This window comes from Jaculus jaculus, chromosome 13, assembly GCF_020740685.1.
Source record: "Jaculus jaculus isolate mJacJac1 chromosome 13, mJacJac1.mat.Y.cur, whole genome shotgun sequence".
Taxonomy (NCBI): domain Eukaryota; kingdom Metazoa; phylum Chordata; class Mammalia; order Rodentia; family Dipodidae; genus Jaculus; species Jaculus jaculus.
Window position 1 is genome coordinate 14,519,654 of NC_059114.1, and position 24,014 is coordinate 14,543,667.

Sequence of the window (24,014 nt, forward strand, 5' to 3'; positions counted from 1 at the left end):
CACCTTGTGCATCTGGCTTAATGTGGGTCCTGGGGAACTGACCCTGGGTCCTTTGGCTTTGCAGGCAAGTGCATTAACCACTAAGCAGTCTCGCCAGTCCCTAGATGCACTGTTTTAAAACCGTGGTGGCCATTAAATAGGTCCTTGGCAGCACTTGGGTCCCCAGTTGTAACCTCTGAGGAGGAAGATAAAAAAAAAGAAACAAGCACCAAAGCAGTACACAGATGCGATTCCAAAATAGAGATTTATTAAGGATTATTTAGTTTCTGCATAAAAATCACCAATTGTTCCTTATTATTATTTTTTTTAATTTTAAAGACACATCAATTCTTTTGGGGCTGTCTTGTTTGCCCCAATACTTTAAAAAAATAGCTCTTTTTAGCGCCAGGAAGGTGAAAGCAGTGAGGCAGTTTCTTGGGTATCGCAGCTGGAGGGTTCCTAGGCCCCCTCTAGAGGATTCCCACGATAGGCAGTTTCTGAGGTTGGAAAAGCTGTCCCTGAAGAAAGTAGTTAGGCAGACGAATGCAAAAACAGTCACACGATCACCTGCTTGTGCGTGGTCAGCGGCTTAAAAAGCCTTGCTGGTGTGCTTCAGCTATTCACACACACGCACGCGCACACACACACACACACACACACACACACACACACACACACACACAAGAAACAAACCTGTCTGCCAAAAGACAGAGAGAGAGTAGGGTTTCTGACAGTGCCACAGACCAGGCTGTGTGAGCCACATGAGGCCCTGTCAGCTTGCTTTCAAACAAATGCCACAGCAGAGACCCTGCATACTCTTCAATCAAACTGGTCATAGTCTTTAGAAGACCTAAGACATCACTGGGTGAGGTCCCCGGGAGGACCTGGAGTGAGGCAGGGTTCCTTAGGGAAAGAGGAAAAAAAAAAAAAATCCTAGGACTAGATTTATTAGCAATGTTAACTGGTTTGTATCACACTGACAAGGAGGTGTGTGCCAGCCTGTGCTGTAGGGCACATCCAAGGAGTGTTGGAAGGAGGACTGGTGTTTATTGCTTCGTTAGAACAGGCCAAAAAAAAAAGCCTTAAAAAGCCAAGGCCTGCGCCTCTGCAGACCCAGGCTGGCCTGGGGGCTGGTGGCCCGGCTGATTCACAGTGATTCGGGTGGCTCAGCCCCCGCGGGGGGCCGTGTACCCGCGGTGCCTACACCGTGTAGTTGAGCTCTGCATTCATCTTGGTGTACATCTCGTAGATGGCATCAATGGTGGCCGTGTAGTTGACCAGGAAGAGGCGAGTCTTCTCCAGGCACTCCTCCTCCGTCACGTTCTGCCCCTTGGAGAGCGCCTTCAGGAAGTCAGACTTGTAGGGTGCTGCGTACAGCGCGGCCTTGAGACAAGAGGGGACGTGGGCACAGTGTTAGCTGGGGGATACTGGGTCAGCACGTCGGGGACCTGCCCTGAGGCCTGTGCCGGGCAGGGTCTCTTCTGTTCATGGTGCGGAAGGGAAAGGAAAAGAGGTGTTTTCCCCATCATCCCCTATGAGGTAAGGCAGAAAGGGCACCAGCTGGGGACAAACAGAGTTGAGTATAAACTATAGCTTGTGCTGCCAGTTATTTAATCTCTCTGACCTCAGTTTTCTCATCTGCAAAGTGGGGGCAATAATGACATCCACTTAATTGGGTTGCTGTGTAAACTCAGCATAGCACCTGGCACACAGTATGTGCTCTTCCCTCTGGGCTCTCTACTCTGGAAAAGATGATCTGGTTATTCTGTTGTTGTTAAAGAAATCAATATTTGGGCTGGAGAGATGGCTTAGCAGTTAAGCGCTTGCTTGTGAAGCCTAAGGACCCCGGTTCAAGGCCCAATTCCCCAGGACCCACGTTAGCCAGATACACAAGGAGGCGCATGTGTCTGGAATTGTTTCCTGTGGCTGGAAGCCCTGGCATGCCCATTGTTTGTCTCTCTCTCTATCTGCCTCTTTCTCTCTCTGCCTGTCACTCTCAAATAAACAAAATTAAAGAAAAAGAAAGAACTCAGTATTTGATGCTGGGCATGATGGTGCAAGCCTTTAATCCTAGCTCTCAGGAGGCAGAGGTGGGAGGATCACTGTGAATTCGGGGCCACCCTGAGACTACATAGTGAATTCCAGGTCAGCCTGGGCTATAGCAAGATCCCAACTTCAAAAAAAAAAAAAAAAATGCAGTCACATGGAAACCTACTTTCTTGGACAATAGAACAACCAAAATTTTAGTGCCAGGGATGGGATACCTTCCAGTGAGTTGTTGGTCAGGAAGGTCCCTGATGTCCCTAAAACATTACAGGCTATTGCCAAGGCTCTTGGTTTCCCACCACAATAGATGGTAAGACTCTATTACTCCACATACTTGGGCTGCAAGGTCACTGAGAAATCCTACTGGAGCTGAGCTGAAAATCTCCTTTGTGTAGACCAGCTGACAGAAAGTTGGAAAAAGTCACGCTGCATGCAGTTCAATGGGAGAGAGAGAAATCACCAGTGAAGATACCCAACAATGGACAATGCAAGCCTTAAATTTGGCCAGCTAGGCCAAATGGGCCAACGGGTGTAATAGTGGCATATCTGTTATGGGGGAAACCGCTCTCTATTTGGAATGGGAGGGAATACATGCCTGAAACTGAAACCTATGATGGGGTAGTCATGAGTCCTAGGGGTGTAACATCTGCTGGTGTCTGGCTAAATGTATATATTATGCTCACCAAACTGCCCAGTAAGCACTTTTCTTAATATTCATACCCATATATTAATGCTACACTTGCTTTTGGTTAGAGAAGCTTCTCTTTTCAGATGGTGATGACCTTGGGATGACTCAGAAGGCATCATGGTGCTGAGAAGTGACAGAGGAGTGCTCAGCCCTGCAATATCTCTATCACACCTATCAAGGCTCAGGGTCCATCGTGGAAGACGTGGCACAAAGAATGTAAGAGCCAAAGCATGCTCCTCCAGACACAAAATGGCCTGAGTATCCATGACCTCACAGTGCCTGACACTACCTAAATAAGACCATTATAATAGGAGGAAAAGATCATGACATCAAAATAAAAGAGAGACTGACTGAGAGGGGAAAACGTATGATGGAGAGTGGAGTTGCAAAGGGAAAAGTGGGGTGAGGGAGGGTTATTGTCTACAATTATGGAAGTTGTCATTTAAAAAAATAAACTAAATCTATATTTATGTATTTACTCATTTGCAAAGAGAGAAAATGGGCAGGCCAGGGCCTCCAGCCAGTGCAAACAAACTTCAGATGCATGTGGCACTTTGTACATCTGGCTTTATGTGGGTACTGGGTCACTGGGCTTTACACAAGTGTCTTCACTGAGCCATCTCACCAGCCTCCTGACCTGGTTATTTGCAAAGCCCACTTTCTGAAGGAGACAACTAATGGTCAATGCTATGGTCTCTTCTGTCCTAAGGGGCAACACTTGCCTAAATTTCAGGGCTGTCCTGACACTTCACAGTGTGGAAAATCAGAACTCCACAGCACTTCAGAGTCACAGGGAGAAGAATGTAGCTGGAGTTTAACGGAGAAGGACCATCTCAATAGCTTTCCAGGAATCAGCAAAGTAGCGACTGCTTTGACTTACAGAATGTGAACCATGTGCCTTTGTGTAGATGGACTGGGTTTGCCCAGTAACCCTCTGGGGTAGGGCTCGCTTCATATCCTTTCCAAAGATGGGACACTGAGGGTCCCAGCTGCTCACTTTTTTGATTTTGATACGGGTCTCTCTACGTTGCCCAGCCTGGCTCAGAACTCCTGGGCTCAGGTTCACACTACCATGCTGGACCGTTCTGTATCACGGGACCTTGACTTCCATTGTCTGCGTGTCTGTAGAGTGGGAGGGAACAGCGCCCACTGGTAGTACACAGCCCAAGATTCCATCTCAGGCAGCTGCCCGGGCCAGACAAGTAGGTCATGGATGGTCATTATGGAGCAGGGCAAGAAACTGCAGGGAGGATGGAACACTCAAGATGACTCATGACCCCAGCCATGGCCAGGTGCATGGCCCAGAGGGGGTCATGCATTCTGCTACATTATCTGCTCAAGCCTGCTCAGAACCTGGGCTTCCTAGGGAAGGGTGGTCTGTCAGGCCCTGGTTCTCATGATGGTGAGGATGGGCGGGCCTTGGGAGCTGCAGCACAAGGCTGGCCATGGTGATGAGGTAAGGGGCAGCAAGAGGTAGGGTGGCTAGCAGTGACACGATGTAGGGCACTGAGGGCCTTTCACAGCCTCCCCATGGGCCTCCCAGCCTGGTGACCCTAGGACATACAGCTAGCCAGCCTGGCACTGGAGCCCCCTTCCAGAACTATGGTCAGTCACCTCAATACAGCTCACCAGGAACCCCAGAAGCCAGGGCCCTTTCAGCACACTTTCTTCTCCTTCCTGAAGTCTGCCATGGGCTTCACAGGCCAAAGGACCCACAGAAACACCAGGGAACCTGTTACCATGCACCCCCACGACCATAAACAAGGCTGGCCGAGGGCTCGTGAGAGGTCTTGGTATGCCAGCCTTGCCGCCATGTGAGCCACCTACAGCTGCAGTAAAGGCAGCCTTCAAGAGGCTGAGCTAAGGGAGCAGGACAGGAGGACCCCGTGGAGTGGTGGTCCCCGTTCCCCTCGGGCTCACCTGGAAGACCTTCTGTACGATCCACCCGTGGTATTTCTTCAGGGCCATCTCGTAGGCCTTGGTGGCGTTTACACGGATGAGGTTGGGGTGGTTCTCGTCCCGTTCTCCGTCACAGATGCTCTGCAGAAACACCTGGATGAAGCGCAGACCCCTGTGGCCAGAGGAAGCACTGTTTAGAAACCTGGAACTGCAGCCGGCGCAGTAGAGGGTAGGGTGGGACAGTGCTTGGAGAAGGGGAGCGGCTCAAAGTAGCCTTCGGCTCACTCTGCTGCTCCTGGGCAGGGCGGCAGCCTGGCTCAACATGGCATTTCCTGAGTGCTTCGCTCCACCATCAGCTGCTGCCCAGCTCTAGGGTCCACGAGGCTGGGGATGGGCCCACTTCACCCATTCTGGGGCCACATGGCCTTCTCATGGCTGGCATATGGCAAGCAGCTTTTACGGGTTTAAGGATGGAGAACGCTCAGAGGGACACATTAGGCACACTGCCTGCCCAGACTGCTCACCTCCACCTTGCCACCCTGGGAATTTTCTAAATCTGCTCTGCCGTCCTGTGTCCAGGTGCCCCTCACTGAGGGACTTCATGAGGAGGGAAATGTGATCAAGGCTGGGGAGATGGCTCAGTGGGTTGAGTGTTTGCCATGCAAGCTTGAGAACCTGAGTTCAATTCCCAGAACCCACACAGAAACAAAGCCAGGCATGGTGATATGTGCCTCTAATTCCAGCACTGAGGAAAGGAGACGGGACGCTCCCTCCCTGGCCCACTAAGTAAGTTCCAGGCCAGCAGGAGACCATGTCTCATAAACGGCAGACTGCACTTGAAGAAAACACCCAAGACTGTCTCTGGCCTCCACACCTGCATGCATGCACACCTGGAAACATGATTCGGGCCATTCTTGTACAGCAGTTAGGGCTTGAATATGAAATACCCCATTCGCTAGCAGATTCTTCCAAATGGAAAGAATTTCCTCCTGTACAGAGAGGAAGGAGGCTCTGCTTCAGAAAGTCAAGTCTGAAAGACCTGAAACTTAAATGCCCACACTGCCACTCCCTAAGGTTATGTTAAGCAGAAGATGAAACATTTCTTCCTGGGAAGGGCAGAGATGCAGGAAGTCTAGTAGTTTGGGAAAGCATTGCAAGACCCTGCCAAGACCCTGCCCTAAGGCTATATAAAGGGGAAACAACTGCTTGGGTGAGAGACTCTTATTTTGAGCTGCCTGCAAGTCCTGGAGCCGTGTGCTAGAGATTGGCTGCAGGATGTGCAGTATGCTTAATGCAGCTTCTGTGAGTTATCACTTTTCTTTTTTAAATATATTTTTAAAAAATATTTTATTAATTTATTTGACAGAGAAAGAGAATGGGCATGCCAGGGCCTCCAGCCACTGCAAAGGAACCCCAGATGCATGCGCCCCCTTGTGAATCTGGCTAACGTGGGTCCTGGGGGAATCAAACCTGGGTCCTTTGGCTTTGCAGGCAAATACCTTAACCACTAAGCCATCCCTCCAGCCCTTAAATATATTTTTTTTATTTGAGAGAGAATGGGTGCGCCAGGGCCTCCAGCCACTGCAAATGTTGTGCATCTGGCTTACAGGTGACCTGGGGAGTCGATCTGGGATCCTTTGGCTTTGTAGGCAAACTCCTTAACTGCTAAGCCATCTCTCCAGCCTGAGTCATCACATTTTTTGTTTGTTTGTGTTTTTCTTTAAAAAAAATTTTTTTTGTTATTTTTATTTATTTAGTTGAGAGCAACAGACAGAGAAAGGGAGAGAGAGAGAGAGAATGGGCACGCCAGGGCCTCCAGCCAGTGCAAGCGAACTCCAGACACGTGCGCCCCCTTGTGCATCTGGCTAACATGGGTCCTGGGGAATCAAGCCTCGAACTGGGGTCCTTAGGCATCACAGGCAAGCGTTTAACCACTAAGCCACCTCTCCAGCCCATCTGTTTGTGTTTTTGTTTTTCGTGTTTTGTTTTCCGAGGTAGGGTCTCACTTTAGCTCAGGCTGACCTGGAATTCACGATGTAAGCCTCTTCCACACTCCTGCCTCCAATGCTGCCACCATGCTGTTCTGTCCCACAGCAGGCCCAGAATCGAGGCTGCCCACGGGCTGAGTCCTTTGAAACTGTGAGCTAAAATAAATTCTTGTTTAACTCAAGCTTTCTGCCACAGCTGCAAAAATCTAACACGGGGCTAAGGACCCATGTTTGACTTCCATGTGAGCCAAATGCACAAAGGTGAGGCAAAGCACAAGGTCATACATGCCCACTAGGTGGTGCAAGTGTCTGGAGTTTGACTGTAGTGAGGCCCTGGCACACCAATTCCGCCCCCCCCCTTCTCTCTCTCTAAAATAAAATTTAAAATAAAAAATATATATATCTGGGCTGGAGAGATGGCTTAGCAGTTAAAGTGTTTGCCTGCAATGCCAAAAGACCTCAGTTCGATTCCCCAGGACCCACGTAAGCCAGATGCACAAGGTGGTGCATGCATCTGGAGTTTGTTTGCAGTGGCTGGAGGCCCTGACATGCTCATTCCCTCTTTCACTCTGTGTCTGCCTTTCTCTCTCAAATAAATAAAGATAAAAATTTTTTTTAAATCTAATACAAATAGTATCCCATGTCCCACCATCTCATTCTAGCTGGTCTCCTGCCTTCCCTATGTCACACCATTCCACCAGGATCCCCCTACAAGTGGCTCTGCTCCCTCCCTGCAGGGGAGGGAAGGTTCCCAGAGCAGAAGCCTGGAGACTTAACTCTCGGTCCTTAAGCAAGGCAAATCTCCCACACTGCGATCAGAGCTTGTGATCATCCAGGAGCGTGGCATGGGGGATGGGCTCCATCTCAACTTGTCTTGCCAGAACCCTCTCCACATGGTGGGTGCTTATCAGACCTGTACCTATAGGCAGCCTGCAGAGGGAGGCCAACACCCACCTTCCCAGCCACCGGCAGGCCCACAGGAAGGGTCATTCCTTATCCTAGGCTGAATCTTTCTGACAAAGACTGGTGGTGTGCCTGGAACCATTCCTAAGGCAAGCCTACCTACCCTCACCCTCCTGGCAGGCAGTGTTCCCAGGTCCATTTCACCAAGGAAAGTGGGGGCTGACTAGGGGGAGGGAGGATCCCAGGAGACAAGCTTTCCTTCTGGCTCCTGGCCCCTGGGATTTCAACACTGGACAGGGCATGGGTCCCTAGCTTCTTAGCAGCTGCTGGCATTACAGAGCCAGAGGGAGAATTCTGGAACTGGTAGACAAATGAATGGGTTCAAAGCAAACGACACACTGGTGCAAGTTTGGTAGGACTCTGTGACATGCTGCTTTTCTGTCAAGACACTGGAAACAATCCGCCTAGTGCATGACATGACCAGCATCACACAGAGTATTTCTGGGCTGTGTGTAATCTGTGTTCTGGTGACCTAGGCATGTGATTTGGCTTGTGGTTCCCCGTGGCGTACTCTGTGAAATGAGAAGTCATCACACTGGACTCGCAGCATTAAGAAACTCTATCAAGGTACATAAAGAGCTCAGCACAGGGCTCGGGACGAAGGCTACTGCTCGGCCATCATCAGTCTGACCTTGGCCCTGGGAGGCTTCCTCTCAATTCATTCAGTGGAAGAGTCTGCGTTCCCACTTCTAAGGCACAGAGGTGCCCTCAAAGCTCATCACCTTTTCAACCATAGCAGCGCCAATGTGGCCCCCACTTTGGGCCATTCTGCTGGGTACATTTCCTTCTCCACCTCCAGAATGTTCTGCAGGGTCCTGAACTTGCCTGGGTTGGTGTCATACACGGCTTTGATTTTCTGAAATGAAGCACAGGGGTTCTCATCACAAAGGCCTCCCTGTAAGAGCCTCTGCATGCCGGGCAGAGGAGTGTATGCCGGCATCTCCATCCTCCAAACGACGGGGCACAGCAGGGACCAGACCCAGTCACAGGCACTGAGTGTCACCCAGAGAAGGGCACACACAGTGCTTCCAGGACACTGCCTTAAATGCTTGGTACCTAGGCAGCTGATAAGGACGCTGAGACTAAGGGAGGAAGATAATGTACCCAAGGCCACACAGCTGGGACAGGTGGGAACAGGCTTCAAAAGCCATGTCCTCTCAGCACTACTGACCATCACAGGAGGAGGGAGCACAGGTTCTTGGGATCTAAAGCTGCCCAGGCACAAAGACCTCTGAGCTGGAGCCAGGTCAGCCTGGGTCATTTTGTGTGTGACCTGCAGTGAGTCTCTAGCCACCCCGCTGAGCTTCAGTGTCCTCGTCTGTGGGAAGGAAGCAACAGCAGCCTCAGAGGGACTGCTGGGGCGGAGAAAGGAGACCGTGCGGCCTGATGCGGGCACGTACCGTGATGTTGCCACTTATGTCTGCCTTGATGGGCGTGAACACTGGGGACCCAAGGCAATCTGGGGACAAAATGAGAAGAGATATTTAGATTCCCAACCAGGGACCACCACAGGTCACAGAGGACTGTCACTTGGTGTACTTAGGAGCATGTGTTGGAAACAGTCTGTGGACAAGTAAGTTTAGAGAGTTGCTAGGCTCTTAGTGAAGCCCTGTTCCTAACTGCAGGGCCCTTCCAAGAGAGGGGAGTCCCTCCCTGGCAGCACTGTCCAAGAGAACTTTCTGCAGTGACAGACGTGGCCCCTGTTGGCACTGCCCAACATGGTACCCATGTGAACTTGGGCTCGACTCCAAGCCCCGCCAGGCACGGGTAGGCTTGAGCACTGCCTTTATCTTTCTAAGCCTTAAATTTCCCACCTTGCAAATGAGCTGAAAGAACCCATCACAGGCATGCGACAACATTCTCACACGGAGGTGTGAACCTTTTGCCGCTGGTCATCATATAACCGAGTACCACCGGGCATGTTATGCCTTCCAATGAGAATAGACTAGAAACCCTAGAGGCCACCTGGCCTGGCCATGCTGTGCTGGGAACCTCGCATTCCATGTGAAATGGAGCCTTCTGCCCCTGTCTCTCCACCTTCCTTTCCTTCACTGCCCTTGGAGATTGTCACAGCAGCCTGAGATCTTCTACCGGGGAAGGGCGCAGGCTCTCGGAGTTGTCACCACCAATGCGGACCTTGTCCTTGGAGCCTAAGGTGGCTGTGATTCTCCTCAGCGACCTCCCTGCTGGGCCAGGAAAGTGAGCATGCCAAACCGGATGCACTGCCCAGGGAACAAGGATCCCACTTCAGACCAGAGGCGATGCTAGGCCCACAGACAGAAGCCATGGCTACGGGGAGGCAGGCGGGGCCTCAGAGAAGTGCCAAAGGACCACACTGTAATCCCAGTGGGGGTGGGAGTTAGAACTTCACGGGCTGAATTCCAGCACACCTGGCTGGCCATCTGGAACATTCTGGCTGCAGCTGTGAAAGAGTGCGTGGAAGAAGCAGCATAGATGCTGTAAGTGAAACACCCGAGAGGTGAGGGGAAGTAGATGGGGGAATGGGTTTAAACAGATGGGGCTGGGGCTGGCCAAGGCACACCCCCTTGCTTCTGAGTGTCTCTTCGCTTGCCAGCCAGGCCTGATGGTACATACCTATAACTCCCACATTTAGCAGGCTGAAGCAAGAGGATGGAGAATTTGAGGACAGCCTAGGCTACAAAGTGAGACTGTTTCAAAACAAAACAAGAATAAATAGTGCATCTGGTTGGAGTGGTGCTCAGCAGTGGGGCACTTGCCTAGCATGTGGTGAGGTCCTGGGCATATTCCTCAGCACTAAAAGACAAATTGAGAAGAAAAACAACACAGCAACCAGACTTAGCAGTGTACCCAGGCCATGGTGAATACTCGATAATGGACTTCAATATTTCATGATTCCACATTTCTAGGGTCAGGCTCCATTGCTCAGCAATCTCTCCCAGAACCTCACATGGACTTGCATCCAGTACGCCACTCCCCTGTTCTTTATGTTTGTCTTTTTGAGCTAGGGTCTTGCTCTAAAGCTTAGGGTTGCCTGGAAGTGTGATCCTCCTGCCTCAGCCGCCTGAGTGCTGGGATTACACTGTGTACTCCCATGCCTGGCCCATTCCTCTCTCCCCTCCCAATTCTTCCTCCTCCTCTTCATCTTCTTTTATTTCGTTTTGAGACCGGGCCTCATGTACCCAAGCTAGCCTTACTGTATGGCTGAGGATGACCTTGAATGTCTAGTAACGAACTATAGAAATGCTCCCTGAAAGTTCAGACCTTGATCTTGAACTTCTAATCCACTTGGCAACAGCTCCAGAATGCTGGGGTTGTAGCTGCACCACCATACTCAGCCTACCCTTCTCTTTAAAAAAAAAAAAAATTATTTTTATTTATAATCCCCCTCCTGTACCCCTACAGGTGCCCCTTCGAGGTAGGGTCTCACTCTAGCCTAGGCTGACCTGAAACTCACTCTGTAGTCCCAGGCTGACCTTGACCTCACAACAGTCCTCCTACATCTGCCTTCCGAGTGCTGGGATTAAAGGTGTGCACCTCCATGCCCAGCAAAAATCTCATTTTTAAAAATTAATTTATTTATTTGAGATAGAGAGAGGCAGACAGAAAGAGAAAGAGAGAAAAGAGAAAATGGGCATACCAGGGCCTCCAGCCACTGCAAACAAACTCCAGACACATGTGCCGCCTTGTGCATCTGGCTTACGTGGGTCCTGGGAAATTGAACCTGGATCCTTTGGCTTTGCATGCAAATGCCTTAACTGCTAAGCCATCCCTCCAGTCCCCAAATTTCACTTTTTATGACAACTTTTATATGCATATAATGTATTTTGATCATAATCCCTTCCATTGCCTTCTCTTAACTCCTTATTCTGCATAACCTTCTTATTTCCTCTTCTACTTTGGAGTTTTTGTTGTTGTTTCAAGGTAGGCTGACCTGGAATTCACTGTGTAGTCTCAGGGTGGCCTCGAGCTCAGCGATCCTCCTACCTCTGTCTCCCGAGTGCTGGGATTAAAGGCGTGTGCCACCACACCTGGCTCCCTCTTTTACATTGATGTCCCTACTTTCCCCTGTGTGTGAGGGTGACCCTCTGAGTTAAATAGGGGCACGGGTGGGCAATTATTTACCACAGTTCATAGGTTTTACTGGTGGCTGTGGCACTACATATAAAATGTAAAATGTCTCCCACTGCCCCAGTCACCATTGGCTGTCTATAAGTAACTCCCTGGGAAGGGATTAGGGGCTCATGCCCTCATCTACCAGCCACGGCAGAACACTGATGGGCCCAGTATTGTGTGGGTCTTGTGCAGTCACACCGTCTCGGTGAGGTCATGAATGCAGCGGTCACGTCATGCCCAGACAGGAGCATCCGCAGCACTCCTCCCCACACTCTGGCTCTGACATTCTCGGCTTCCCTGCGGTGGGCTTCCTCATCCTGAGCCTGCCTCCATGGGTGTCTGACTGACTGGCATCTCTCATGGGTGAGTGGGTTGTAGGTAACTTGAATTTCTGTTATTATTTTTTAATATTTAATTTATTTGAGTGGGGGAAGAGGCAGACAGAGAGAAAATGAGAATGGGCATGGCAGGGCCCGTAGCCAGTGCAAACGAACTCCAGACGCATGCGTCCCTTGTGCATCTGGCTTACATGGGTCTTGGGGAATCTAACCGGTGTCCCTGGGCTTTGTAGGCAAACTCCTGAACTGCTAAACCATTTCCCTAGCCCTTTTATTTTTGTTTTTCAAGGTAGGGTCTCGCTCTAGCCCAGGCTGACCTGGAATTCACTATGTAGTCTCAGGGTGGCCTCGAACTCATGGTGATCCTCCTACCTCTGCCTCCCAAGTGCTGCAGTTAAAGGTGTGCGCCACCACGCCCAGCTCAGATTTCTTGCAGGCTCCTTTTCTTTCTCTGTCACACACCGGTTTTAAGGACCCACCCACCCAAGATGGCAGAAGAGATCTGGGCCTTGGTTTTTCTCCCTGTAAAACAAGAATCCTACTATGAAGGGCAAGGCTGCTGTGGAGGGGAGAGGTGGACTGTGTCTTGGCAGCTCCTGGTGTGGCTGCTGTAGGCTGACTGTCAGCTGCATCCTAACTTTGAAAGGGAGAGGACGGCGCCAAGGCTGGGCGACAGCGCGGGCTGTGTGAGCTGCTCCCAGTTCAGCGCGCTGCTCCCTGCTTCCACGGCTCTGGTACTGGCCCTGGTGGGGCGCTGCATGCCCGCCCTAGCGGCAGGAGAAAGCCTTTTTGTTTCCCTTCCTCTTGACAGCACACAGCGAGGGTCACAGGGCGGCGGTCAGCAGGCACTGGCCCCAGAGCAACTGTTATTGTGTACCATGTCTGCCACTCAGGCCAGAGAGTCTGCCCCACTGTGGGGGGAAGGGCATGGTGACTATACAGGATGCTACAGAGGCCAGGCCTACAGAAGCAATGAGGGGGTAACACAGACCCCAGAAGAGCAGAGAGGGGTGTCTGGCTGGAAGCAGGACCGCAGAGCCTTCCTATACATACACTCCCTCAGAGGGGCTGCCAGCAAAGGAGGCACATCTGTACATAGGTCTCTGGACTGCAAGTGTGGCCCTGATAGGGGCCTAGGGACATCTGGAAGCTGGATGCTTGTGGTTAGTGGCAAAACAGCCTGGTACTTGACAGTCAGCTTGTCCTGAGTTCAAATCATGATGCTGGTGTGACTTTGGTCAACGACTTAACCACTCTTGGCCTGAGCCTTTCAATTCTACGTCCCAGAGACCCCACACAGACCAACGTGCTCTGAGATGGCGACCTGAGGCCTGCTTCCCTGTCACTCCCACAGAGTTCAGGCTTAGGTAGGGGGTCACAGGATACAAGGCACAAAGAAGTCATCTGACTCAAAAGAACTCAGCAGCAGTAACACAGGCAAGGCAATTGTACTTCTTTCTAGAAGCTTCCACCTGTTGGTGTGAACTCAAGAAAAACAGAACTGTGACAGGGAAGCCAGAGCATACTTTGAATTCCCAACCTCATAGCAACCTTTTCTAGTAGGTTAAGCCCAAGCGGGCCCAGCTCCAGGCAAGGAGGCTCGTTGCTAGCAGCTCACCAGCCTTGTCTCTCCCAGAGAACGCAACCTGTCCGAACACTACCTTTCTGGTTTTACCAGTTTTGCAGATACCCTAAACTTGTTCTGTCTTTTTCAGCTGTCGTCAGCACCCAGAACCTGTCTACCTGGAGGGAGAAAGGGACGTTGGTGGTTTCCTAGTTCCTTGGGTAACTAACCTCCAGGAAGGGAGCCATCCTCAAAAACAGAAAGACAAGATATGCTCCCACCACCCACCTTGCTGAACAGAACCAGCCCAAACGGGGATACACTACACCTTCTGGTTTCTTTTCTTCTTCTTTTTTTAATATTCTATTTACTTGAGAGAGAGAGAGAAGGAAGCAGATAGAGTGAGAGAATGGGTGCACCAGGGCCTCTAGCCCTGCAAACGAACTCCACAGGCATGTGCTACCTTGTACATCTGGCTTACATGGGTCCTGGGCAATCAAACCTGGGTCCTTAGGTTTCGCAGGCAAGCGCCCTAACTGCTAAGCCATTTCTCCAGCCCAACCTTCTGTTTTCTAAAACACTGGTCAATGGACCTTCTGCCTAGTAGAGGCTTTTTCTTTTCTCAGCATGCTTTGCAACCCAGAAGGCATAAGTAAAAGACCAATAAATATGACTATAAACTTCATATACAGGCCAGCAGGGAGATTCTGCCACTAAGTAATGCCAAACAAAGTAGGGCAGGGAGCAGAGCCAGTGTAACAAGTGCAGTAAGTACAGTGAATAAAAGGGTATTGTGGTGGTGCAACATCCAGGAAGCAGAGGTAGGAGGATCGCTGTGAGTTCGAAGCCACCCTGAGACTACATAGTGAATTCTAGGTCAGCCTGGGCTACAGCGAGACCCTACCATGAAAAAACAATTAAAAGGGGGGGAGAGGTAATATGATGGAGAATGGAATTTCAAAAGGGAAAGTGCGGGGGGGAGGAGGGAGGGTATTACCATGGGATATTTTTTATAATCATGGAAAATATTAACAAAAATTGTGAAAAGAAAAAAAATTAAATTAAAAAATAAATAAAAAGGAAGAAAAACAGTAGAAAATAAAAAAAAGAATAGCTCAACAATAAAAAGGGGGGGTACTGTCCCTAAAAGGTAGCATGCTTATAAATTGATAAGAAAAAAACAAAACACCACCCTATGAAGTTCACAGAAGAAATGAAAAGTTGCTTAATCTCAGTAATAAAAAGCAAATAAACAGAATAAAACACAAAACTTTCTACTAGATAATTTTATGAATATGCCAACTTTTTCTAGTCTGACCATTCTGGACCGAATTTATCCAAGTGTCACACTAATCTCATGTCCTTGCTTTCCCACAGTGAGCCATTTGTATCATCGAAAAATATGGATGAGAAGCCAGGCGTGGTGGTGCACGCCTTTAATCCCAGTACTCAGGAGGCAGAGGTAGGAGGATCGCCGTGAGTTCGAGGCCACCCTGAAGACTACATAGTGAATTCCAGGTCAGCCTGGGCTAGAGAGAGACCCCACCTCAAAAAACAAAACAAAACAAAATTTACATGTATATATGGATGAGGGGCTGGGGAGATGACTCAGCAGAAAAAGCCTTTGCTGCGTAAACCTGAGGACTGGAGCTCAGATCCCTAGCATCCACATAGATGCCGGGCAGGCATGGTGGCCCACCTGCAATCCTAGCACTTGGGAGGCAGAGACAGAACTTGTGGGGCAAGCTGACTAGGTAGACTTGCCAAACTTGCTAGCTCTGGGTTCAAGGAAAAAACCCCTGCCACAGTAAATAAAGTGGATAGGGCTTGAGGAAGACCCCCGAAGCCAACCTCTGGCCTCCACATGCCCGTATACCCACATAGATGCCAACACATATACACACATGCAAAAACAAATGCAAAAATGTCTCTCTTTCATACAGCAAGGCATTTCTAACTTTCTAACAGGGCCACCATCAAAAAATATAAATTCTGGGCTAGAGAGATGGCTCGGCGGTTAAGGTGCTTGCCTGCAAAGTCCAAGTGTTGAGATTAAAGGTGTGTGCCACCATGCCCAACAATTTCTGTAGTTCGTATTTATTTATTTTTATTTATTTATTTGACAGAGAAAGAGGGAGGGAGAGAGAGAGAGAGAGACAGACAGACAATGGACACGCCAGGGCCTCCAGCCACTGCAAACAAACTCCAGATGCTTGCACACCCTTATGCATCTGGCTAACGTGGGTCCTGGGGAATCGAACCTGGGTCCTTTGACTTTGCAGACAAACATTTTAATTGCTAAACCATCCCTCCAGCCATATTTATCTATTTTCGAGGTAGGGTCTCACTCTAGCCCAGGCTGACCTGGAATTCACTATGGAGTCTCAGGGCGGCCTCACAACAATCCTCCTACCTCTGTCTTCCAGGTGTGTGCCACCACACCCTGCTATAAGTAATTTTTTTAAGGAGCCTGACGCAGTTAACACAGGCTTGGATCCCAGCACTCAAGAGACCAGCGCAGGAAGATGACAAACTCAAGGTCAGCCTGGGCAACTTAGCAAGACCTGTCCCATTCACCTCTCTTCCTCTCCAAAAATGACCACAGTATGTCTTCACCTCTTCTTTTCCCCTCCCTCTTTCCTTCTCTCTCTCTCTCTTTCTTTTTCTTTCTAGACAGAGTCTCATGTAGCCCAGGCTGGCTTCTAACTTGCTATGCAGCCAAGGATGACCTTAAACTTCAAATCCTCCCAGGTGCCAGGATTATGGGGTAAAGATAAGTGTGTTCCACCACTTATCTTTACCCCATAATTTTCCCTGTTGGGCAGCAAGGTAATACAATGGCCATGCCCTGGCTTCTCATTTCATTCAAGAACAGATTGCTTATCCAGGTGTGGTCGCTCAGGCTGAGGTGGGAAGATGCAGAGTTCCAGACCACATTCCACTACTGAGAAAGTGCAGCTTCCCTTTCAGCCATAGCTATGGGCTGGGGACACTCCTAACTCAAGCCATGAGTACTTATTTCAAGGAGGAGGAGTGGACACGTGTCACAATGCTAGCAGCCTGGTGTGGGGAAGCTCTATTGTGAATTCAGTTTATTTCATAGCTGGATAATAATGTCATTGTCAAACACATGGGGCATGTTAACTTTACAGGCCCTGAGTTACAAGACCACAGTGAGAGGTTCTCAAATGACAGCTAATGGCCATGAATCATTTATTGATCCAGGGATGAGAGATACAAAGGCTCAGGTCACAGATCAAGAAGCCTGAGGATGCTCCCATTCCTAAGACTGGCTCCAGTGCTACATTTTACCATCTAAAAAGAAGAGTATTGCAACAACGGTTCAAATTCTTGCTTTAAGAAGTCACCCGGATCACGACAACTGCTTGTTCCATGGTTGCCTTCTTTGGCAAAAGCCAACCTTGAACTGGAAGTGCAGTTGGGAAAATCAGCCCCCTGACTTGATCTGTGACCTAGGAGACACAGTTAACTTCTCTGAGCTATAGTTTCCCCATTTGTAAAAGGCTCTTTACTCATATGCAGGGCGTGGTGGCGCACGCCTTTAATCCCAGCACTCGGGAGGCAGAGGTAGGAGGATCACCACCAGTTCGAAGCCACCCTGAGACTACATGTTGAATTCCAGGTCAGCCTGAGCTAGAGCGAGACCCTACCTGGAAAAACCAAAAACAAAATAATAAGGGCTGGAGAGATGGCTTAGTGTTTGCCTGCAAAGCCAAAGGACATAGGTTCCATTCCCCAGGACCCGCATAAACCAGATACATAAGGTGGCACATGCATCTGGAGTTCATTTGCAGTGGCTGGAAGCCCTGATGTGCTCATATTCATTCTCTCTCTCTCTCTTTCTCCCTCCCTCTTCCTCTTTCAAATAAATAAAAATAAAATAACAATAATTTTTTTTTTAGTAATGGCCCCACCTCACCAGGTTGCTGAGAGTTGTTAAATGAAGTTGTACAAAGGATTTTAGCACAGTTATTGGAGCCTAGCAGAGGTTCAGTAAAAAAAGAAGGCACTGTCTTTTTTTGCTATTAGTAGATAACATACCAGCACCTTAATCTTCCCAAGGGGAAATCCAGAAAACAATGATCACACCATCATTAAGGAAACAAAGAAGATGTGTCTCAGTGGCCTTGACCCTGGGCTTCTTGGGTCCCTAGTACTGCAATAAATAAATATATCAATAAGTAAATCATAAAAAAAGAAATCAAAGCAGAAAGATAATGGAAGGAGGGAGAGACAGAAATATCAATGGACTGAATGGGAAAAATCAGGAGACATCAACCCTGTCATAAAATGACTTCAGGGGCTGGAGAGATGGCTTAGCGGTTAAGCGCTTGCCTGTGAAGCCTAAGGACCCCGGTTCGAGGCTCAGTTCCCCAGGTCCCACGTTAGCCAGATGCACAAGGGGGAGCATGCGTCTGGAGTTTGTTTGCAGAGTCTGGAAGCCCTGGCACGCCCATTCTCTCTCTCTCTCTATCTGTCTTTCTCTCTGTGTCTGTTGCTCTCAAATAAATAAATAAAAATTTAAAAAAAAAAGTTTAAAAGCCTACATCCTAGTATCCATGTAAAGCCAGAGGCACAAAAAAATAAATAAATAAGTAAATAAAATAAAATAAAATAAAATAAAATAAAATGACTTCAGGAGTAGCCCAGCACTCCCAGCACTGGGGAGGTTGAGGTAGGAGGATCGCTGTGAGTTCGAGGCCACTCTGAGACTACACAGTGAATTCCAAGATCAGCTTGGGCTAAAGCGACTCTACAGGAAAGCAAACAAACAAGAAAAGAGTATTTGAAACAGACGAGGCAAGGAACTCACAATAACAGAGATGCATAAAATCAAATGCTTCCGGGCTTGGAGAGATGGCTTAGCGGTTAAGCGCTTGCCTGTGAAGCCTAAGGACCCCGGTTTGAGGCTCGGTTCCCCAGGTCCCACGTTAGCCAGATGCACAAGGGGGCGCACGCGTCTGGAGTTCGTTTGCAGAGGCTGGAAGCCCTGGCGCGCCCATTCTCTCTCTCTCTCTCCCTCTATCTGTCTTTCTCTCTGTGTCTGTCGCTCTCAAATAAATAAATAAATAATTTAAAAAATAAAAATAAAAAAAAATCAAACGCTTCCGAGCTTGGGGCAACGTAAGACTGCGACAGAGTCTGAGACAGGCTGGCAAACAGAAGTCTCACAGGCTCCTGAAGAGGCTCATTCATGAAAAGGTCATAGACAGTTAACACGGGAACAATAAAATAAAAAAGCCACTCCCTCTAGTCCTCTGTTAGAACGAAACAAAAGAAGGTAACACTCATCAGGACATGTTTTAGACAGACACAATGAAGCCTCCGACCAGAACCATCATTTCCATTATAACAAGCTCAGCTGGAATAAGCGCACTGTCACATGATCACACAGGCAGTACTCCTACCATGGTGCCTGCCCGGTCCCTGCTTTTGCCACAGAAGACTTCCCCTGGTCCCTGGCCCATCAGATCCCTTCACCTCTCTAAAGTCGTTTATATTCTTTAAAGTGCGCCAATTCCCCCATGCCAGATCTTCGTAAGGGTTAGAAGTGAGTCGCCATAGGTTCAAAGCTTGCCTCTGGGAACCAATGGAAAGGGGTTAGGCCAGCATGATGGAGGGCAAGCATCATGTTTTACAAAGCCAAGTGTTTTTTTTCATTTGAACACTGGCTGGTCACCAATGTTCTATCATGACTGGTGCTAGGTCCCAGGTCCTGGGAGGGCCTGACTTCTGCCCCGGTGGGATTCCCAATGGAGCAGCACTCTGTCTACAGTGCTCCGCAGGGTAGAAAGAGAGCCAACGGGGTACCTGCCAGCCACAGAGGCCAGGCTCCAGGCCTTGACCTCCTGGCCTGACTCTGCTGAACACAGAGAGGCCCGCAGGCCATCTGGAAGGGCCAGGGCAGGCTGATGGGGTTGGCACCAGCGGCCCATACTCCACGCTGCCTTTCACGTGGGCTGTGGTGAGTCTCAGGCTAAAGGAGCCAGCAGCGGGCCCTGGGCCTTGGCAGGGGCTCACCAAGACTGAAGGGTGCCTCCATTTTGGTAGCTCCCCGTTTCTCAAGGGCTGCGCAGCATGAGGTCTGGTTTCCAGGGCTGCCTCCCCATCACTCCTGCTTGCGGCACAGGTGGGTGACTCTACAGTACCATCACCTTTTGAGGTCCTCCACGGCCCCTCTGGGAGGCTTGGCTTCCCTGTCCATCAAGGCTGTCAGAGAACAGGCTCACAGCTCATCTCCCAAGCCTACCCCTCCCCGTAGAACTGGCTCAGCTGGATGCAAATGCCTTTTTTTCTTTTCCTTTCTTTTCTTTTTTTCTCCCCAAGGTAGGGTCTTGCTCTAGCCCCAGCTGACCTGGAGTTCACCATGTAGTCTCAGGCTGGCCTTGAACTCACAGTGATCCTTTTACCTCCACCTCCTGAGTGCTGGGAGGAAAGACATGCGCCACCACATGCGGCCCACGTTTCTTTCCACTCACCTGTCTGAGGTCACAGGTATGGGAGGAAAATAGATTCAAAGTGACTGCTCCCCTCTGAGCCTCAAAAAGCAGCCAATCCATGGGCTGGCATGCAGGCTGGCCGTGGGAGGCCTATTCCTTACTTGGCCAGGAGCCCCAGCACCCAGCAGGTGCTCCAAGAGCCGGCTCCGCACACACTCAAACACCTCCCACAGATGCTGCGACTGCAGGAGTTTCAAAGTTGCACAGCCCTGAGCAGACAGTGTCTCTTTGGCTCTGTGTCCCTACAAGAGGCTGTTTGTTCTCTCGGGCACCCCCCAGACACACAGTCTCTGTTCCCTGCCTCTAGCACCCAGCCGTCAACAGACCCCCTTCCACAGCCTGCTCTAGCAGAGGCCGAGCAAGGTCTCCTTTGTTGTTCTTGCAATAGTCCACACGCAGATGAAACCCAACACAGATTTGTGTTAACTAAAAAAACAAAACAAGTCAGGTGTGGTGGCACACGCCTTTAATCCCAGCACTTGGGAAGCAGAGGTAGGAGGATCGTAAGTTTGAAGCCACCCAGAGACTACATAGTGAATTTCAGGTCAGCCTGGGCTAGACTGAGACCCTATCTTGGAAAACTAAAAATTCTTTTTTTTTTTTTTTTGGTTTTTTGAGGTAGGGTCTCACTCTGGCTCAGGCTGACCTGGAATTCACTATGTAGTCTCAGGGTGGCCTCGAACTCTCGGAGATCCTCCTACCTCTGCCTCCCGAGTGCTGGGATTAAAGGCATGCGCCACAATGCCCGACTGAAAATTCTTTTTAAAAAATATTTTTAAAGTGTGGTGACACACTTTTAATACCAGCACTCGGAAGGCTGAGGTAGGAGGACTATCGTGAGTTTGAGGCCAGCCTGGGACTAGAGTGAGACCCTGCCATGAAAAAATAAATAAATAAAACAGGGCTGAAGAGATGGCTTAGCGATTAAGGCACTTGCCAGCAAAGCCAAAGGACCCAGGTTCAATTCCCCAGGACCCATGTAAGCCAGATGCACAAGGTGGTACATGCGTCTGGAGTTCCTTTGCAGTGGCTGGAGGTCCTGGCACATCCATTCATTATCTGCTTCTCTCTCTCTCTCTCCTCTCAAATAAATAATTTAAAAATTAAAATAGGGGCTGGTGAAACGGCTTAGCGGTTAAGGCATTTGCCTGTGAAGCCTAAGGATCCCAGTTCAATTCCCCAGGACTCAAGTAAGCCAGATGCACAAGGGGGTCCATGCATCTGGAGTTTGTTTGCAGTGGCTGGAGGCCCTGGCGTACCCATTCTATCTGCCTCTTTCTCTCTGTCAAATAAATAAATGAATAAAATACTTTAAAAATAAAATAAGCAAGAAACAGGAGGGGTGTGGCAGGAACTGGGAACCCCTGGCACACCCCTGCTGTTGCAACAGCGGGAGCTTCTTGTAGATAAGGGTGTAGGTAGAGCCACTTCCTGTGGGGCTAGCATGTGTTTCCCTGTAAGAGAAGGGCTGCCCAGAGCTCCCCAGTCCCATGTCCCCACCGCCATCATTAGAGTTCATATTGAAAGAAGCAGCCGGGTGTGGTGGTGCACGCCTTTAATCCCAGCACTTGGAAGGCAGAGGTAGGAGGATCACTGTGAGGCCACCCGTAGACTACATAGTGAATTCCAGGTCATCCTGGGCTACAGTGAGACCCTACCTCAAGAAAATACCAAGAAAGAAGCAGGCATTACAGGCCTTGACTGGTAGGCTCATGAGGAGTTATGTGGCCAGGGGAACACATGCATATCTAGTCTATGGCTCTCAAGCCACTTGTCATGTTCCAGCAAAATCCTGGAGTTCTTCAGGGGCCAAGCAGGCTGGCTCCAAGGAGTTTTCCTGTTCCAATGGTGAGGAAGCTAAGATCCCTGCAACACAACAGCAAAATCACCCTGTAAAGAGCCCAGAGGCCTAAGCTCTAGCCTGGCTGTACTGGTGACTCACTGGCTATGTCACCCTGGCAAGTTGCCTAAGCTCTGTGGACTGTTTCTTTGGTTATAAAACAAGAAAGTAGTCCTGTGACTCTAGACTGCCACTGTCCCCCCACCCCAACACCGCCCATGGAACAAAGATCAAATCAAAAATGATGGAGGACAGCATTCTTTCTGGACGTGTCTGGGACCATTATGCATGCCAGGTACATGTCAGGCAGAAGTGAAGAGCAGGCATCCCCAGACCTCAAGGACTGAGGCACAGAGACGGCTCCTCCAGCTGGGCATGATGGCACACGCCTTTATCCCAGAATTTGGGAGGCAGAGGTAGGAGGATTCCTGTGAGTTCAAGGCCAGCCTGAAACTACATAGTGAATTCCAGGTTAGCCTTGGTTACCTGAAAAAAAAAATTAAAAAAAAAAAGAAGGGGCTCCTCCATCTCCGATTTCTTCCCCAACATTGAGAGCAAATAGGTCACATCTCATGCACCAACTTTAAGTGAACTACAGCAGTACGGTTAAGAAGATGCTGAGGCTGTGTCTAGGTGCAGAGGGGAAAATAGTACTGTTAACAGTAATGTCTACCGCAAGCACAAGGTACAAAAGGGGTTGTGTATCTTAACTTAGTAGTGGATTTTTAAAATTTATTTTTATTTATTTATTTGAGAGAGAGCAAAAGGGAGGGAGGGAAAGAAGCAGAGAGAGAGAGAGAGAGAATGGGCACACTAAGGCCTTCAGCCACTGCAAACAAACTCTAAACACATATGCCACCTTGTACATCTTGCTTACATGGGTCCTGAGGAATTGAACATAGGTCCTTTGGCTTTGAAGACAAATGCCTTAACCGCTAAAGCCATCTCTCCAGACCCCAGTAGCAGATTTTTTTTGGGGGGGGGAGAGGATTTCAAGGTAGAGTCTCACTCTAGCCCAGGCTGACCTAGAATTCACTATGTAGTCTCAGGGTGGCCTCAAACTCACAGTGACACTTCTACCTCTGCCTACTGAGTGCTGGGATTAAAGGTGTTGGAGAAGGCTGGAGAGATGGCTTAGTGGTTAAGGCATTTGCCTGAGAAGCCAAATGACCCAGGGTCGATTCTCCAGGACCCACATAAGCCAGATACACAAAGAGCACATGTGTCTGGAGTTCATTTGCAGTGGCTAGAGGCCCAAGCATGCCTATTCTCTCTCTGTGTCTGCCTTTCTTCTATCTCTCTCTGCTTGCAAATAAACAAATAATTTTTTTAAAAAAGGTGTTGGAGAGACAGCAAGTGAGAGAGAGAGAGGCAAATAGAATGAATGAGTGTACCAAGGCATCCAGCCACTGCAAATGAACTCCGGATGCATGCGACACCTTGTGCACCTGGCTTATTTGGGTCATGGGGAATCAAACTTGGGTCCTTTGGCTTTACAAGCAAATGCCTTAACCACTAAGCCATCTCTAGTCCCAAGTTGTGGATTTTAATGTTGTTATGTATTTGATTTGGAAAGAGAGGAATGGAGAAATGTCTCAGTAGTTAAGGTACTTGCCTACAAAACCTAACGACCCAGGTTCAATTCCCCAGTACACACACGAAGCCACATGCACAAAGTGCTGCATGCATCCGGGGTTCATTTGCAGTGGCTGAAGGCCTTGATGCGCCCATCTGTTCATATTCTCTCTCTCTACTTGCAAATAAGTATAATATTTTTTTAAATGGAATACAATGCACGTTTATTTGGAAAGAGAAAGAGGTAAAGCATTTCAGCAAGAACAGAACCAAAAGCATCACTCAGCCACCAGGGGGAGCATTGACGCAGTGATCCCAGCGATCTGGAGGCCGATGTGGGAGGGTCATGAATTTGAGATCAGCCTGGGCTACATGGCAAGAGACCTTGTCTCAAGAGTAAATCCGGAAGAGGCTGTAGAGATTGCTCAGTGGTTAAAGTGCTTGCTTGCAAAGGCTAAGGATGCAGGGCCCAATTCACCAGTACCCATGTAAAGCCAGATGCATAGTAGCCCATTTGT

General features: G+C 49.3%; 1 protein-coding gene across 1 annotated transcript in view; it reads right to left on the reverse strand.

The window, feature by feature from the left end:
• Window positions 1-225: 225 nt before the first annotated feature.
• LOC101606701 (glycolipid transfer protein) overlaps window positions 226-24,014 on the reverse strand; it is a 28,599-nt gene continuing 4,810 nt past the window's right edge. The window contains exons 2-5 of the mRNA XM_004664110.2: window positions 8,964-9,022; window positions 8,286-8,419; window positions 4,634-4,784; window positions 226-1,362 (exon numbers count right to left, since the gene is read on the reverse strand). Of these exons, the coding sequence (XP_004664167.1) occupies window positions 1,180-1,362; window positions 4,634-4,784; window positions 8,286-8,419; window positions 8,964-9,022 (527 nt within the window). The 3' untranslated portion in view covers window positions 226-1,179. The remainder of the gene's footprint in view (window positions 1,363-4,633; window positions 4,785-8,285; window positions 8,420-8,963; window positions 9,023-24,014) is intronic.